This window comes from Ixodes scapularis, unplaced genomic scaffold (genome assembly GCF_016920785.2).
Source record: "Ixodes scapularis isolate PalLabHiFi unplaced genomic scaffold, ASM1692078v2 PGA_scaffold4__175_contigs__length_147842914, whole genome shotgun sequence".
NCBI lineage: Eukaryota > Metazoa > Arthropoda > Arachnida > Ixodida > Ixodidae > Ixodes > Ixodes scapularis.
This window is the reverse complement of record NW_024609879.1, coordinates 118,974,907-118,990,345: the sequence shown is the minus strand read 5'-3', so window position 1 is coordinate 118,990,345 and position 15,439 is coordinate 118,974,907. Positions and strand designations below refer to the sequence as shown.

At 43.9% G+C, this 15,439-nt stretch overlaps 1 protein-coding gene across 3 annotated transcripts in view; it reads right to left on the bottom strand.

The window, feature by feature from the left end:
* The window catches only part of LOC115318970 (kinesin-like protein KIF18A), a 60,189-nt gene that overhangs the window by 23,821 nt on the left and 20,929 nt on the right, over positions 1-15,439 (bottom strand). For all 3 annotated transcript variants that reach the window (XM_029978734.3, XM_029978736.3, XM_029978737.4), the window contains exons 7-10: positions 7,673-7,837; positions 5,303-5,377; positions 3,880-4,173; positions 1,239-1,310 (exon numbers count right to left, since the gene is read on the bottom strand). In XM_029978734.3, coding sequence (XP_029834594.2) covers positions 1,239-1,310; positions 3,880-4,173; positions 5,303-5,377; positions 7,673-7,837 — 606 coding nt within the window. The remainder of the gene's footprint in view (positions 1-1,238; positions 1,311-3,879; positions 4,174-5,302; positions 5,378-7,672; positions 7,838-15,439) is intronic.

Below are 15,439 nucleotides of genomic sequence, written 5' to 3'. Positions count from 1 at the left end.
CGGTCACGTCTGAACCATCACACCTTTGGCGAAACGGCATTGCCCAACTTCGATGCAAAATTTTAAATTTTACACGGTATGGTGCACTATAATTTTTACACTCATACAACATTGAAGAAAATGAAGAAGCTTTTAATTATTTAGTTTGGTTGCTCGTTTGTACGATTTAGTTTGCAGCTGTGCATAGTCGTATTGATTGAACCATCCAAACTCGGCCTTCCTGCTATGTATTGCCTTGCCTTTTCAAAGTGTCGCCACATGCTCCTTTCCATTGTTTTCTTTTAAATCGATGGCTTTACAGGCAACACTTTGCAGGGATTTCGGTGTCTGCGTTTGTTGCCGTCTGTCGTAGCAGCAGAAATGGAGAAACTCTCTTTACCTCCCCTCAAAGCACGAGGAGAGGGGAGTCGGGTGTTCCCATTGGCCGCGCCGTGCGAAGTGGGAAGACAGGAGAACCCCACGACCTTGCATCAATGGCACGACGACGAAGGAGCATCAGCAGAGCGTCTTCCCCCATCGTCTGCTAACAATAACTTCAAAACGGGCATTTTCAAACACTACTCCCGGTATACAAAATCCCACTTTGACAGTACCCAGTTTCCATGTGTAATGTTGAAGGGTCTTAGAAACTTCCACCACATTCAATTTCACTAAATCATGGCTGTTAAAACCTGCCCGCTATATGTTCACCATAACATGCCTCTTATACCATGCCCGCAGAGCTTTGCTCAAATATCTGCAAGCGTCCCCCTCTCCACTCATAGCTGAGTGTCAACATTACCCCCTCCCTTCGCCACTCAACAACACTGGAAAGACTTGAGCCTTCGCCTGCATTGTCACTGCCGCACTCTTCCTAATGCCATCGCCGCGCCAAGGCCGTAATCCGCCCAAGAGCAAGCGCGAAGGAAATGCTTCTGCAGCGCGCGACCTCAGGCTTACGACGCACATTAACTCGCACATCCAGTGTCTCAACTTGACCACCTACTTTACCGATCAACGAGCGCTCGTGGTGGTTGTCGGCGGCATCTACGACACCAACTGCAACGGCAGTGTGCATTAATTTCTTCGCACCTACGGCCTCTGGTCTGGGATGACACCACTTTGCCCGCATTGCATGTACGTGCTAGAGCTGTCGCTCTTGCTTCTTCACACATTGTGGGCGAAAAAGGCACCCTTATTTTTTTCTTTTCTTTGCTGTTTCCAAAGTTTTTACAAAGCCTTCTGCTGTTATCACTCACAGGGACACCATCCAGCTCGCCAGCCAACACGCCGTGCGCCCACAGGACTTGCCTCCTCCAGTGCGTCTTGAGCTGAAAGTGTGGAAAGTGAGTCAAAAGTATGTACCAGACGAAAGATAAAAACGCAAATACCGCTGCACGTCCACAACAACCCCATCCATCCTTGGTATTGACAAAGTTTCCTCGAATTGTTCTAAAAATTCTGAAAAAGTTCTTCAACCCGTTGTTTTTAGGTTTCCATTCGTAGCCATACTCATTAAATGTCCAGTCACTTCATCGAAGAAGTTGTTTAAACAAGCTGCCATGACAATATGTTTAAAAACTACTGACCAAGGAGTGGACAGCATCTCGAAATGCAGGACTACTGCTGAAGGTGGATATGGAGAAGAACTAGTAGCTAGCAATAATAGAAATAATAATACAAAAATTAAAGTCTGCATAGGAGGCTGTCTGTAAGGAAGCTAACGTAAGAGAGGCTTGTTGCCTCGAAAAATCATGAGGTGTAAAGGTGTGTGCTAGGGTTATGCAACTAAAAAATTATTTAATATGTTGCGTGTCAGATGCACGTCATTCTACAGTCGAGCCCAGTTATATCACACCCGGGTATTTCGAGTTATTGCTTATATCGAACAGTCCAAACGTCCCCTTGAAAATCATATGTAATAGTATAGGAGCGTTCTCTTTTTGTATCGAACTCCCACGGACTCCCATGGTGGGGACACTCTATATTAGCGGCGAGATGTTTTGGTGGCGCCCTCCTATGGTTCCCTTTCGTGACGTCATTACCTTGCGAACAACAAGTATGATGGTTTTTGTAATTAGCATGGTGGAAGCTTCAAATCATTGCGCCCTTAAAACAAGACTGCGGACATCGTCAAAATTGAAGTTCTTACATTGCTCTTATTTCTGTAGATGAGAAAACCTTTGCTGACGTCATCGTAAGTATTCGGCCAATCGTGGAAGGCAACGCTTTCGATCGCGCACGTCGCCAATAGCGAACGAAGCACGGCGGCCCTTCGCTTCCGGTCAAATTGCACCCGCGGAACACATAGCTCGCGTTGCCTTGCTGGCAGACCACCAAGCCAGCACACACAAAAATACTCAACAAAAAAGCAATTGTAAAAAAAAAAAAAAGTGGAGGATGGCAAAAGCAAAGGGAAGGGCACCTGCGCCCGCAGGGAGGGCAGGGAGTGCTCCTTAGCCCCAAAATAAAATAAGCAAAAAAAAAAGTCTTCGTCAAGTTCAGTGCGTTGACAGCAACGGTTGAGGAATCGCACTTTGAACGCCTTATCTTGGTTTACCTTTCTCTTTCGCCGTGCTTGCTTTGCGCGTTTTTTCTCTTTTTTTGCTTGTCTTTTTTTGCTGCCTGAATTTAGTGAGGTTTCTTTTTTGTTGCATGCTTAACTTTATTCTATGAATCGAGCGTTTTTTTTGTTTGTTTTTATGCTGCTAGCTTTTCCTGTTCTTTCATTTTTTTTCTTTAAATTCGTGTTTTGGCATTGGTGCTGTGCGGAGGTCGCGCGCGCGTAAACGATCGCAAACATTATTGCGTAAACACAGCGGTGTTTGTGATCTTCACCAACTAAGCTCTACTGCATTTACCGGCTTTTGGTGGCTCTATTTGGTAAGGTCCCGTTTGTCGCGGCCTTCGGTATTAGCAGAGACGCACGGAAATTCCAGGTGGAGCTTAAGTTACCATATTTTTGTATATCAAATTATCGATATATCCAACTATTTTACGATCCCCTTTTAATTCAATATATCCGGGTTCGACTGTAGCATAAAATGAAGTACTGTTTGATGACAACTGCGATGCCCCGACTCGGAAGGCTCTTCTCCGACCAAGCACTCTTGGGTACGTTACCTTTAAAAAGTAATCTGTTAGTTGCTTTCAAACACAACTAGTGAAGCTCCCGCTACAGTTACCGTAACAAAGTAATTCATTACAGTTTCTCTTAAAAAAGAATGACCTTACTTTTCTGCAAGAAAACAAAAAGAATTAGAAAATACTTTTCTATTGGTTCATTACAGAAAGTGCAAGCAAAGACGGAACACATGGGCACAAGGCAAACATGACACTCACAATGTCGGAACACATCATTAGAAAAGTGCAAGGATCGGCTAGATTGTACTCGTACTTGGAACAGGATGTCTTTGTGCTTAAAAGGAACGACAAAAGTAATGTCGTTATTCTTTCGACTTTAGAAAAAGTAATAGAACTACAGTTGCAAGTTATATCACAAAAAGGTTGAGCATTTGAGTTAAAAGTTACAACAAAAAAAAAAAAGTTGCAGTAATGCGTTACTACCCAAGACTGCGAGCAAGAGATGGCCGCGAGAAGCACACGACCAATCCTTAGTCGACCAAATGACCCAATGAAAACGTTCAGTGTCGTGCACTCTCCCATTCCCTTAGCACTGGTTTAACAGCATGACGTTTCGTAATGGGGACATACGGCAAATAAAAAACGAGGACAAGAAGATAAGCAACACACTTTTTGTCCTCGTTTTTTGGGGGTTTTTTTGCCGTATATTTTTATTACGAATTGGAACCAATTAGCCCAACTCGCAGAAGGTTTGTTGAACATTTCGTCATTCCATTTTTGTCGCACCTTACGGAAGCCAGTCCACAAGTCGCTCACCGTGTTCAGGCGGAGTCCGGCCTCGCAGTCGCAGAGTTGCTCCACCAGTGCATTGCGCGCCGCGAACAGCTTCTCCGCCGCTTCTACGAAGTACTTCGCACAGCCGGCGTGTTTGGAGGGTCTGATTGGAGAGGGCGCTTCGGGCGTGCCCGTGGATACGGCTTCGACTTCCGCTTTGGTCGGAGCCAGCGAATCCGGTCGGGACGAGAGTTGAGCTTCGAGTTGAGCGGCCTTCTCCTTCAAAGCTTGCAGCTCAGTCTCTGAAGCTTGCAGTTTGGCCGTGAGGCTGTCCACCTGCGATAAGTCGTCCAAAAAATTTTTAATTAGGGCTTCTTCGTTCTTTGTGTAAACCGTTTAACCCCAAGAAAGTAACCCCCAAACCAGTTTCATCAACGTCAGGAGAAACTGAAAGGCTGAAAGCGAGCTGCTCTCAAATACAAAAACTAAACTTCCAAAAAAAAACAAAAAAAAAAAAAACACTTTTGTTTGATTTTTTGTTTTTTCCCGAATTGCACGCAAGGCCGCTTCTTTTCTCGAGAAACGCACCCATTGTCTCGTTTTCTCATCACTAGCAGGACATTCTCCAAGTATTAATGTCACCTACATGTTTCCCGGCAATCGGGAAAATCTCACCCCCACGGTTCCTTTTTCATAACCTCAGCCCTGCTAAATGCCGATTCTCTGTCAAACACCAAATCCAAAAAAAAAAAAAAAAAAGAAACCTATGTTTTTTTTTATTATTTGCATTATCATAAACTTAAAATGCAGGACGTTCGCCCTTGTTCATGTTAGGCTGGTGGAAACTGATAAACCCCGTTCGCCCTACTGACGTCCAACTCCTGGTTAGCTCAGTTGGTAGAGCGCTCCACTGGAAATGGGGAGGTCCCTGGTTTGATACCAGGACCAGGCAGATTTTTTCGGTCGTGCACCAGTCACCCAGCTGTGTTCGGCGATTTGTGTTCGTCCCCCTTCTCCAAAGATTATTTTCGTCACTACACTTCCAAATCAAATAAAAAAAGAAAACTTAAACACAAAGTTTTACTTGTAACTAGGATTTCATGTTTTCGAAGATAATTTTTCGTAAAATTAGGAAGGCGTTCTTGAGAGTTTATTTCTTCCTGAAAATTCAGGGTTTATCTGCATTTACTTTTCCCTGAAATTGTTAGTTTATTTTACTAAATTTTTAATTTTACGAAAATTAAAAGAAGTAAAATTAAAATAAAGTCTGTGTACCACAATCTACCGTCCTGAAGGAACCTTGATGAGCTAAAAAGCAAACCCTTTCTTTAAAAGCTTGAGATGTCAAAGGAAACTGAAATGGCATCTAAAAAAATCGTCTTTCCTGCTGTTATTTTGTAGTGTAGCATCACTCGTAACCCACAAAAAGTGCCTTCGCCATGCGCCAACAAACAACCTTACGCACCTTCTTTTTAGAGTCTTCCAGCAACCCGGCGTACATTGTCAGGTGGCAGCGTACGTTAACAATGTTTTTCTTGGCCTGAAATGAGAAGAAGAATTGCCACGACGGACCAACAAGCTTACTTCTCCAAGTAATTCCGTAGTTGCATTGAATGTGCAAAGAATATTTTCAGACATTTCTTTTCTTGTTTTATATGTCAGAAACTACATATTACAACCAGAAATGCATATTACCTTAGTTACACCCATTGAAGGTTCTGCACCCAGGCCATTTGCAAACATGATTGAAAAAGTTTCTTGTTCTTTCACAGTTAACATCTTTGTTGTCAAAACACAAAGATTTGCCCCCCTCATCTTTGAATAGGGAACTTCAACCGGAATAAATAAACACCAAGAGTCTGTCTTTGAGCCCAACAAAACTACAATGATGCAGTTGGTAGAAGTAATTTTGGAGCACCATTTGGAGCAATCGAAAGTTTGTTTTGGAGTAGCAAAAAGAACTTTTGTAGAATAAGTGCACACTTCATTTTTCATCAAACCACTGCAAATATGTTCAAATCTGTGTGTTGGCCTGCCGAATGGAAAGACAATGTCTAGATTGCGTTCCCACTTTTGTTAAACCTTTTGTTAGCAACAGCTGCATGACAGGTTGGATTCCCACAAATGCCTAAAAAAAAACTAAAAAAAACATGGCGATAAGGTGATGATTGTTGAATGACAGTCTGAACCGCAATGCATTATTATTTTCAGTACAGAATTAAAGATAAAGGAAATAGCATTTTTCACTGAAATAATGCTCAAATAGAAAAATTTTGTGCACCCATATTGATGTTTTGCTCAAATTTTAAAGGCTCTAATAAAATTGCAATTCTTAGGTCAGATAAAAACAAAGCTTTCATATTGCACTATGTGGAATCGATAACATTTTATATGTAGAACTTATAACAAGCACTGGCATGTGAATGACCAAATATATACCTTCTTAAAAACAATCGCATTGGATACAATAAGGTTGTTTTCAAGCTTTCACCCACTGCTCCAAAAAATTTTGTTTTAGTGATATGAAGCCATTTAAATCTAATAACTAAATAAGAGAGTTGACAAAAAAAAAATAAACATCTAGAGCAGTCCATAAAACTTTAACAATACTCAAATATACTTTCTAAATCTCGCATCTGAAAAAAATATCATCAGAGTATTGCAGTCAACTATATTATATAATATATAATAGCCGCAGCTTTATTCAGAAATCGTGTCCCGTCCCGCCCTGAAAGGGCGCTTTCTCCTTAGCACGTGGGTGCACCGTGGCGAAACAAGATATACACAAAATCGCGATGTTTATTTTGCGCTTCTCGCTTCACTGCAGTGCACCAGCGCACTCAATGAGGCTAGCTAAACTGTTTGAACAAATCTAGCAAATGACAAATATTGAGAAACCTCGGTGTACCCTCAGTGTTTGATAGAAATTAAATCAAATACAGTAATCCCTCATTACAACGAAATCGCTTCTTTCGAGTAATCGCTTTCATTGAGGTTCATCACAGTCCCGACCAAAATGCAAGCGTTTTGAGCCGGATTAATCCAAGTGTATGGGCGACCCACCACGCTTATTACGAAAGCTGAGGCGCCGAAAGCACTCAAGCCTACACGGAGGCACACACCACCGGAAGAGCAGGCAATCGGCGGGTGTTCCGATGTTTTAGAACATAAATGCCGATATGGACTCCATGTAATGCTAAAAGAAAGCCAACGGACATTTAGGAAAAAAAAAGGCAACTTGTGACCTGCGCACAGGAAAATAGTACTAATAAAAGAGGAAGACATTCTTTTTATGCATTGCAGTTATGTATAGGGCTAGCTCTTGTGGTTTTCGTGCATGCGCCTCGGGTGTTAGCCTGTATGGTGAAGTCACGCAGTGCTTGAATTGCGACGAGTCCTCGGAGAGGGAGCTTTTGGGTTTGACGCGAAACCGTGGCATAATGCAGCACCGTGACGCAACACTGATGTCACATGACACTGATGTCAGCTGATACCATGATAAGACATTGCGACATAGCGGTGATGTCATGGAACACGATGGTGTTGGATAACCCAAAGTCACGTCCGATGGTCATGTGACATAAGATTACAATGACCAAAGATTAGGCCATGTTTCCCGATGGTCAGGTAATGCATGTAACATAACCTAATGTAACATAACTTAACCTATAAATGCTACATCTTTAGAGCACCTCTGCAATATTGCAGAGGCGGGCAGTTTTTGTCCCCATAGCCTTTGACGGGAGTCATTTTAGGGTCAATTTTACGCAATGCGGGCAAATGCAACGTTGGGTCAGCTTCAAGGGGGCTCTGTAGCATCGCGTGGGTCACGCACCTGTAGCTGGATCTTCATGGCCCGCTCGGCGTACTTGAGCGTGTTGTGGGTGTTGTGGTAGCTCAGGGACGACGGGCTCACATTGGCAATCATCAGGGTACGGCACGAACCACCCAGTGAGTCCTTGAGCAGGTGGGTCAGCTTCGACTGGCGGTAACACACCAGCTGCAACGGCAACAAATCGTGGCTCTAGAACAGTGTATCTCAAACGGAGGTCTGTGGACCCTTTGTGGCGCTCTCAACCAATAGTCAAACCAAGCAAAACATTGTTATGTTTGATGTTGGCTGTTCCACGAAGCTAAATAGACCGAACCGTGCGCACTGACGACCAAGTAGGGTAGGTTGTTCTCGGTTTCAGGGCCGAAGCAACTAGTTTGCACGGATGTTTTGTCCGTTTTGCCTCTTTGTCGTTGCGATCGTCCAATACCCACCTTCTCCTTCAACCGGTGGAGTCCCTCATCACTTTTGCCTATCCGAAAAAAGGCCCCCGAATTGCCCATGGTTGTGAACCACAGCTAAACAGCTGTGGCTTAAAGTTGCAGCTACTCTAGCAGAAATACAATTAAAGGGGCACCAAACTGGATTTTGAGAGCATCCCAGCAAATCTAATACTGCAATTGTGCGAGGCCCTTTTTCACCTTAAGGGGGGACATGGCCTCGGAATTCAAAATTTTCAGAAAAAAACATTTTTTTCATAAATGATATGTTTATGCTTATTAACTTCCAAAGAATGGTTTCAGAAACTTTCATTTAAAAACATGCAGGATTTATCTCAGAATAAATTATTTTCGACATGTCGGCAGCCCTCCAAGTCAGCAGGAAGCAAGTTTTTTGTGTTTTTTATTTAGCACTGCTTCATACTCGTTTAACCTAGCCAGAACATCTCACCCTCATTGGAAGTGCCATTTACTCTAGATCTAGCTCGTAGAAGCTTTCGAAGTTTACAAGTATCAAGGGCCAGGGGGACCCAATACATCCAAAAAGAAAAAATCCTGAAAATTTGGTATGAGCAATTTTATTGGTTGACACCTGAAACAGGGTTTATGGTTGGTCCCTCCCGGTGACGTCATATTTTGTCGTCGTCATTAACGCCCCTTTACAGTACCTTCCACTTCAGATCCTATTCCTGCTTTGCTGCTCTTTCTCAGTGTGATTTGCCTCTTAGTTCCTGTCAGCTTATCTGTCAGGGAATGCCTGCTACAAAAGTTAGCATGCCTACAAACAACACAAACTGGTAGCTATTGCCAGGGGAACAACAGATGCTCAAAGACGAAGGTGCTAACAATGCTCCAGGTGAATTTTGCCTACCTCGGACTCATAAAAAATAAAGAAACCTAAAGTTGAAACTTCAAATGCATTTTTCTCAGTTTCACTTTTTGGCAGGAAATGTGGTATGAGGAAATGTATCATTGGACATTTTGAAAGTGTAAAGATTTCATTCAGTGTTGTCCTTGACTCAAATTTCCTGAGGAACAAGTTAAGGTACTCATAATCTGAAAATGCTAAATTCTTCATGACAAAAACTGAATATTTTAAAACTCACAAATTTGTTAAAATCATTCGCTCTTTTTGGGTGTTATTGTTTTTCTCTAGAATCACATTTTCTACAGTTAATTTTTACCTTAACTTGCACTATGGGTATTCCACTTCACATTAAACTAAACATTTTGTGGATTTCAATTATTATTTTTCTTAAATACATTTCCTAATAAAGTAACTTTTTTCTGGAGCTTGCTAAGCATAGTATGCAGTAGAATTGGCCTATAAGGCTGAAACTTTAGATGTCATCAATCCTAATGGGGTTCAATTCACCCTGAAAGTTTGAATCACTTTGAGACAATGGTTCAAAAGTTGACCCTCCCAGGCCATGTCCCCCCTTAAAAGCACGGCCAAACATCGTGACAAGCCCCCTTTTTCGACATCTATCCAAAAAAAGAAACATGCTGCGTCAACAAAAGGCAGCGTACCATTATAATTTCTGGCTTTCTAAGATGCTCACAGCATGTAGGACGATTGGTGCCATAAAAACCTTAAAATCCAGTTTAGTGCCCCTTTAACTTACGAGCGTATAACAATGTCGAGGCATGTGCATCGCTGACGGATGGTTCAGCTACTGAACACGGCACCGAAAATTTTTTGTCTTGAATTGCCACTCCACCACACAGTTAAAGGGACACTGACACCCCCCAAAAAATTTTTTTTATTTTTTGCCAGGCGCTTCATTATGGTGTCGGAGGACTACCCAATTAATATTTTGCAACAGAGTAGCGTATTTATTTAATAAAGCCAAAAGACGCAACTGCTCGAAACCGAAACCGAAACCCGACGGAGGTCGGAGAAGTGGAGAGAAGAGAGTGACTGGCGGAAGTCACGTGGCTACACCCGACCGTGCTTTTTTTTTTTTTTTTTTTCTCCTCTCCGGTAGCAGACGACACGACATGCGGCGTGCGGGAACTGCTTGCCGTGCCATTCTTTTGCAGTTATGTTTGTTCCGCTCGTTGTTATGTACTCCAAGATGAGTTGTTTTGTACATTGAGGAGTTAGAGATGAGTAGTGAGTGCCCGTGGTGAATTTCCATGATCGGCTCCGAAAAGAATAAACCCAAGATGTTGCGTGAAGAGCTGGCTCACATGTCCTGCATCCGAAAAAAAGTGGCATTGTCGAAAGATCAACGGGATCGGGACCAATGGCTGGCTGCAATTCCTGTAGAACATTTACGGGCACCTCGGAAAGTGGACGCTACCTGATTTATATGCTCCTTGCACTTTGTGGAAAGTGATTACATTGAGTTCGCAGGTGTCAAAACGGAAATCCCATACCGTTTAATTCAGCGAAGTATCGTCCACAACATTTGTTTGTTATTTTTTTTTTGTTTGTTTCTTCAGTGATGATTGTAAAAAAAAAAGAAAAAGATATGTAAACATCAGAAATTGTTTGCAAAAAATAAAAAATAAAAAATCACGGGGGATCGAACCCGGACCTTCGGTGTGTGAAGCGGACGTCTTTCCCACTGAGCTACTGGGGCATCTCGTTTCTGGTGGATCTCTTTCCTTAGTAATAATTCAGCCGGTAAACTGTAAGTTTGAAAGTTTGCTGTCGATTTTTCTTTAGCAAAAGCACTCCCGGGTCGAAGTCGGGAAGCACCACGCTTTGGAGACATTCGCACCTAGTAAAGAAATCGTACGCGTGCATATTCAACTCGAAGTAGACACGTCGTGCTTGACGTTTGCGCGAGCGTTGTCTTCAGCCACGAGAAGGGAGCGACGGCTCGGCGACGTCTTCGTGCAAATCGGCTTGGTGGCCGGGCGTGTCGTACGGGATGAATACCAATTATTTTGATCAGTCCCAAATTTCTCTTTTAACGGTAGACAGAATTCGCCGGTACCGCGAACGACAGTTCTGAAATAGAGGTCCCACGCCCGTCGTCCGCTGCCATCGCCGCCCCCGCGAGCCGCGAGTCCCACGATACGCGAAACGACGAACGCACAGAATGCTTCCGGTTGTCTGTGGAACTTTTTTTTTCAATCAACGTATTTGCAGCTTTTTAGAAGCCACAAAAAATGGGTTTCATATTTTTTTCTATTTTTAATATTGAGTGTGTGCCTTCAGTGACCCACGACTTTGATTAAATTTGGTGGTCGCATCGATACCTTAGAAAATGGCCCGTGACCGCGGAAAAGAGAGTGAGCGAGACTCGAACCGGCCAGTTCTTGATCGGCGGTTTTCGGGCGGAAAGAAACCGAATTTCGAGCCGCAAATTCTGTTCTGGGTAGTTGAGCCCTGATATGTCACGTACAACTAACAACCTCGGCGAGCATAAATACCCTGTCGGTGTCCCTTTAAGGGGAGGCACGGCCTAGGAATCACAATTTTTTCAAAAAAGTCACATTTTTTGGAAAATAGGCTGACCAGCTTTTACAACTCATAAAGAATGCTGTCCAAAAATTTTATTCCTGTAAGTAAAGTATTTACTCCGAAATAAATTATTTTCGACGTGCTGGCGGCCGCACGTGCGCGCCGACGACGCAGCCGATTACGAAAATGTGTTATTTTCAAAGCGCGCTCCCTCCGCGTTTCTTGGGACTAGCATGGACAGGCCCCCTCGTTGGAATGAGCGTCTCGCCCTCTTTCGTTCTGTTCGCAGCATTGTTCGCTATATCGCGCTCACAGACCGTAAAACCCCATAGAAAACATAGCTGTGCACGCTCTCATTGGTCAAGCTGGCGAAACAAGAGCTCTGATTCGCTAGGACGAGCCACGTGACGTGGCTCGTCCTAGCGAATCAGGAAGCTCTGTTGGAAATTGGCATACAGCCAGGGAGCTACCAAGCGTCATACGGAGAGAGGGCCACCAAGATGAAGGTTGCGAAGGCCCAGGTGAAAGCGCTCGAGTCCTCCAAGATGTCCCACAAAAAAAGGAAGATGGAAGCTGTGGCCAAGGCACAGAGGGACCATGCAGAGGAAGGAGTGACGTATGCCCCTGGAGCATTTTAGATGAAATGGCAAGCCCCATCTAAACTAAAACACTGTTCGAACTTTCAAACCTGTTTTTCTCAGCTTGATGTTTTCACCATCTTTCGACAGCTCTAAAACTATCGTTCGATGAGTTAAGTGCCCCCAAGTCTAATGTATGGCTTTTTTGGCATGAAATTTACTGGAGAACTCAGCTATGCACTTACTTTTTGCAAATTGTTATTTCTTCATACAAAAATGTTGACGTTTGTGAAACAAGAAAAATATTAAAAATTTATACCATTATTGAAAGTTAATTTTTACATGAAATATGTAAAAATTTTGAAATGTTAAAAACTATTTCAAGCCTACCACCGATTAGTTTAGTCATTCAGCATTATATCCCAACAAAGAAATTGTGCCTTTTAATTCATATATTGAAACGATAGTTTTTTTCCTTTGGCACGGCTACATGTGCATTTTTTTCAATGAATAAGGTTGTAACTTGTCAAAAAATATACCTTTGGGGTTGAAAGTTGGTGTAGCCTCCTAAGTTTTGACGTTAAACATACCCTAAAAATTTCATTGACCTGGCACAAATACTTAAAAAGTAGACCCTCCAAGGGAGTGCCTCCCCTTAATACACTTACACATTGAGTTTACAAATACAGTATACAAAATGTAAACCCTCCCCCCTCCCCCCCCCGCTTCCAAAAAAAAAAAGAAGTTTACGAGTTGTTTGTTATCGCAAATGTGAACTATGCATGGCCGAACGCTTACTCTCCATCCTAACGTAACCCTAAGGTTCGAATCGGATGCCAAAGGTTAAAACAGCGGAAATTTTTTGGGGGCGAACACACCATGCTTCCATAAAATGGAACTGGGATTGCAGCAAGGTAGAGCAGGGACCTCATTGGCACATCGGTATGTGGGCTCTGCATTTTGAGCTGGACCCTCAAAGTACGGAAGAGAGCCGACATGGAGGTGTGCAAACCCACAAAGACTGGGCTTTGTTTGGTTTCTGGCGACACGGACACACTTTGGCGCCGTCAGAAGGATCCCAAGACCTTCCTGGCACTAGCGGTCATAGAGACTTCTCAGCTCCACTAGTCCGCCCCTCGACCGAAACGGTCGAGGCACACACATGCACGCTGTTCAAAAGGAAGAGCTGCAAATAATTGTCAATCACCACCAGTGATTCTGGATGTTCATAAAAGAGGAACCTCATCGCGTCACACTGGTTCTCTGGACACCGGGGTTGCGGAGTTGTCACTTTGGAATTCAAACGATTCTGGAACCAATCCGCAATTTCGAGACCCCGGAAAGGAATGGGAATGGAATGCCTAAAGCGCTGGAAGAGATGGAATGGGAATAGAATTGGATGCCTTTTGCTCAGAATGGAGTGGGAATGGAATGGGTCCAGTTCTCATGCAACCTGTGTCAATTTTAATCTAGGGCCTACGGGCTGATGGGAAAATTCGCTAGTGCATGGCAAGAGGCTCTTGAAACTGCATTATTGCGCTAGAAGTGACTGACAGCGTGAACGTCTCACCGGCTTGTACTCCTTTGAGGATGAAAATGGTGCACCCTCAGTAAAGCAACCAAAACTGAATAGTTGCAGATAGACAAGGTGTCGTCCCTGGCACCGCAAGACGCGACAAAGCGGTTGTTGTAATCATGCGCGATTACCATGTAGCTTTTAACCAGGGCATTGAACCGAACTTGAGCCAAAAACCGGAAAAAACTTGTAACCCATATCAAACATTTGATATTGAACCCTAACAGGAACGGAAACGTAATTTCATGTGGCGGTTACCTGTTCATTGGAAACGGTTTGGCGCAATAAGATGTGGGCCGCGTTTTCTTCCGGGTGGCGGAGCCAAGCCAATTAAATATTCGCGACGGTGGCGTCAGTGGCTCAGTTCTGATTAAACCAATGGCATTGACGACATGAAGACAGCTAAAAAAATAAGGAAACAAAGAGGTATATTTCACGTCTATGTGCAGCACGAATTGGCGTCAATAAGAAAGCGTACACTTCTACACTTTTTTTTACCTTACTATGGATTGCAAGGGACGCTACGAGCCACCGGAGCCAATCCATAGCTCGGAAAGACGGTGTCACGTGTCCTTCCGGTTGGGCGGAGTGACGCGGAGAGCGCAATGTCACGAGACAAGCTATAAATTATGGACTGGCTTGCAGTGAAAATGGGTGGCGAAAAATGGCGAAAATGGCGAAAAACTAAAGAGCTTTTCTCCATAGCTCGGAAAGACGGTGTCACGTGTCCTTCCGGTTGGGCGGAGTGACGCGGAGAGCGCAATGTCACGAGACAAGCTATAAATTATGGACTGGCTTGCAGTGAAAATGGGTGGTGAAAAATGGCGAAAATGGCGAAAAACTAAAGAGCTTTTCTCCATAGCTCGGAAAGACGGTGTCACGTGTCCTTCCGGTTGGGCGGAGTGACGCGGAGAGCGCAATGTCACGAGACAAGCTATAAATTATGGACTGGCTTGCAGTGAAAATGGGTGGCGAAAAATGGCGAAAAACTAAAGAGCTTTTCTCCATAGCTCGGAAAGACGGTGTCACGTGTCCTTCCGGTTGGGCGGAGTGACGCGGAGAGCGCAATGTCTCGAGACAAGCTATAAATTATGGACTGGCTTGCAGTGAAAATGGGTGGCGAAAAATGGCGAAAATGGCGAAAAACTAAAGAGCTTTTCTCCATAGCTCGGAAAGACGGTGTCACGTGTCCTTCCGGTTGGGCGGAGTGACGCGGAGAGCGCAATGTCACGAGACAAGCTATAAATTATGGACTGGCTTGCAGTGAAAATGGGTGGCGAAAAATGGCGAAAATGGCGAAAAACTAAAGAGCTTTTCTCCATAGCTCGGAAAGACGGTGTCACGTGTCCTTCCGGTTGGGCGGAGTGACGCGGAGAGCGCAATGTCACGAGACAAGCTATAAATTATGGACTGGCTTGCAGTGAAAATGGGTGGCGAAAAATGGCGAAAATGGCGAAAAACTAAAGAGCTTTTCTCCATAGCTCGGAAAGACGGTGTCACGTGTCCTTCCGGTTGGGCGGAGTGACGCGGAGAGCGCAATGTCACGAGACAAGCTATAAATTATGGACTGGCTTGCAGTGAAAATGGGTGGCGAAAAATGGCGAAAATGGCGAAAAACTAAAGAGCTTTTCTCCATAGCTCGGAAAGACGGTGTCACGTGTCCTTCCGGTTGGGCAGAGTGACGCGGAGAGCGCAATGTCACGAGACAAGCTATAAATTATGGACTGGCTTGCAGTGAAAATGGGTGGCGAAAAATGG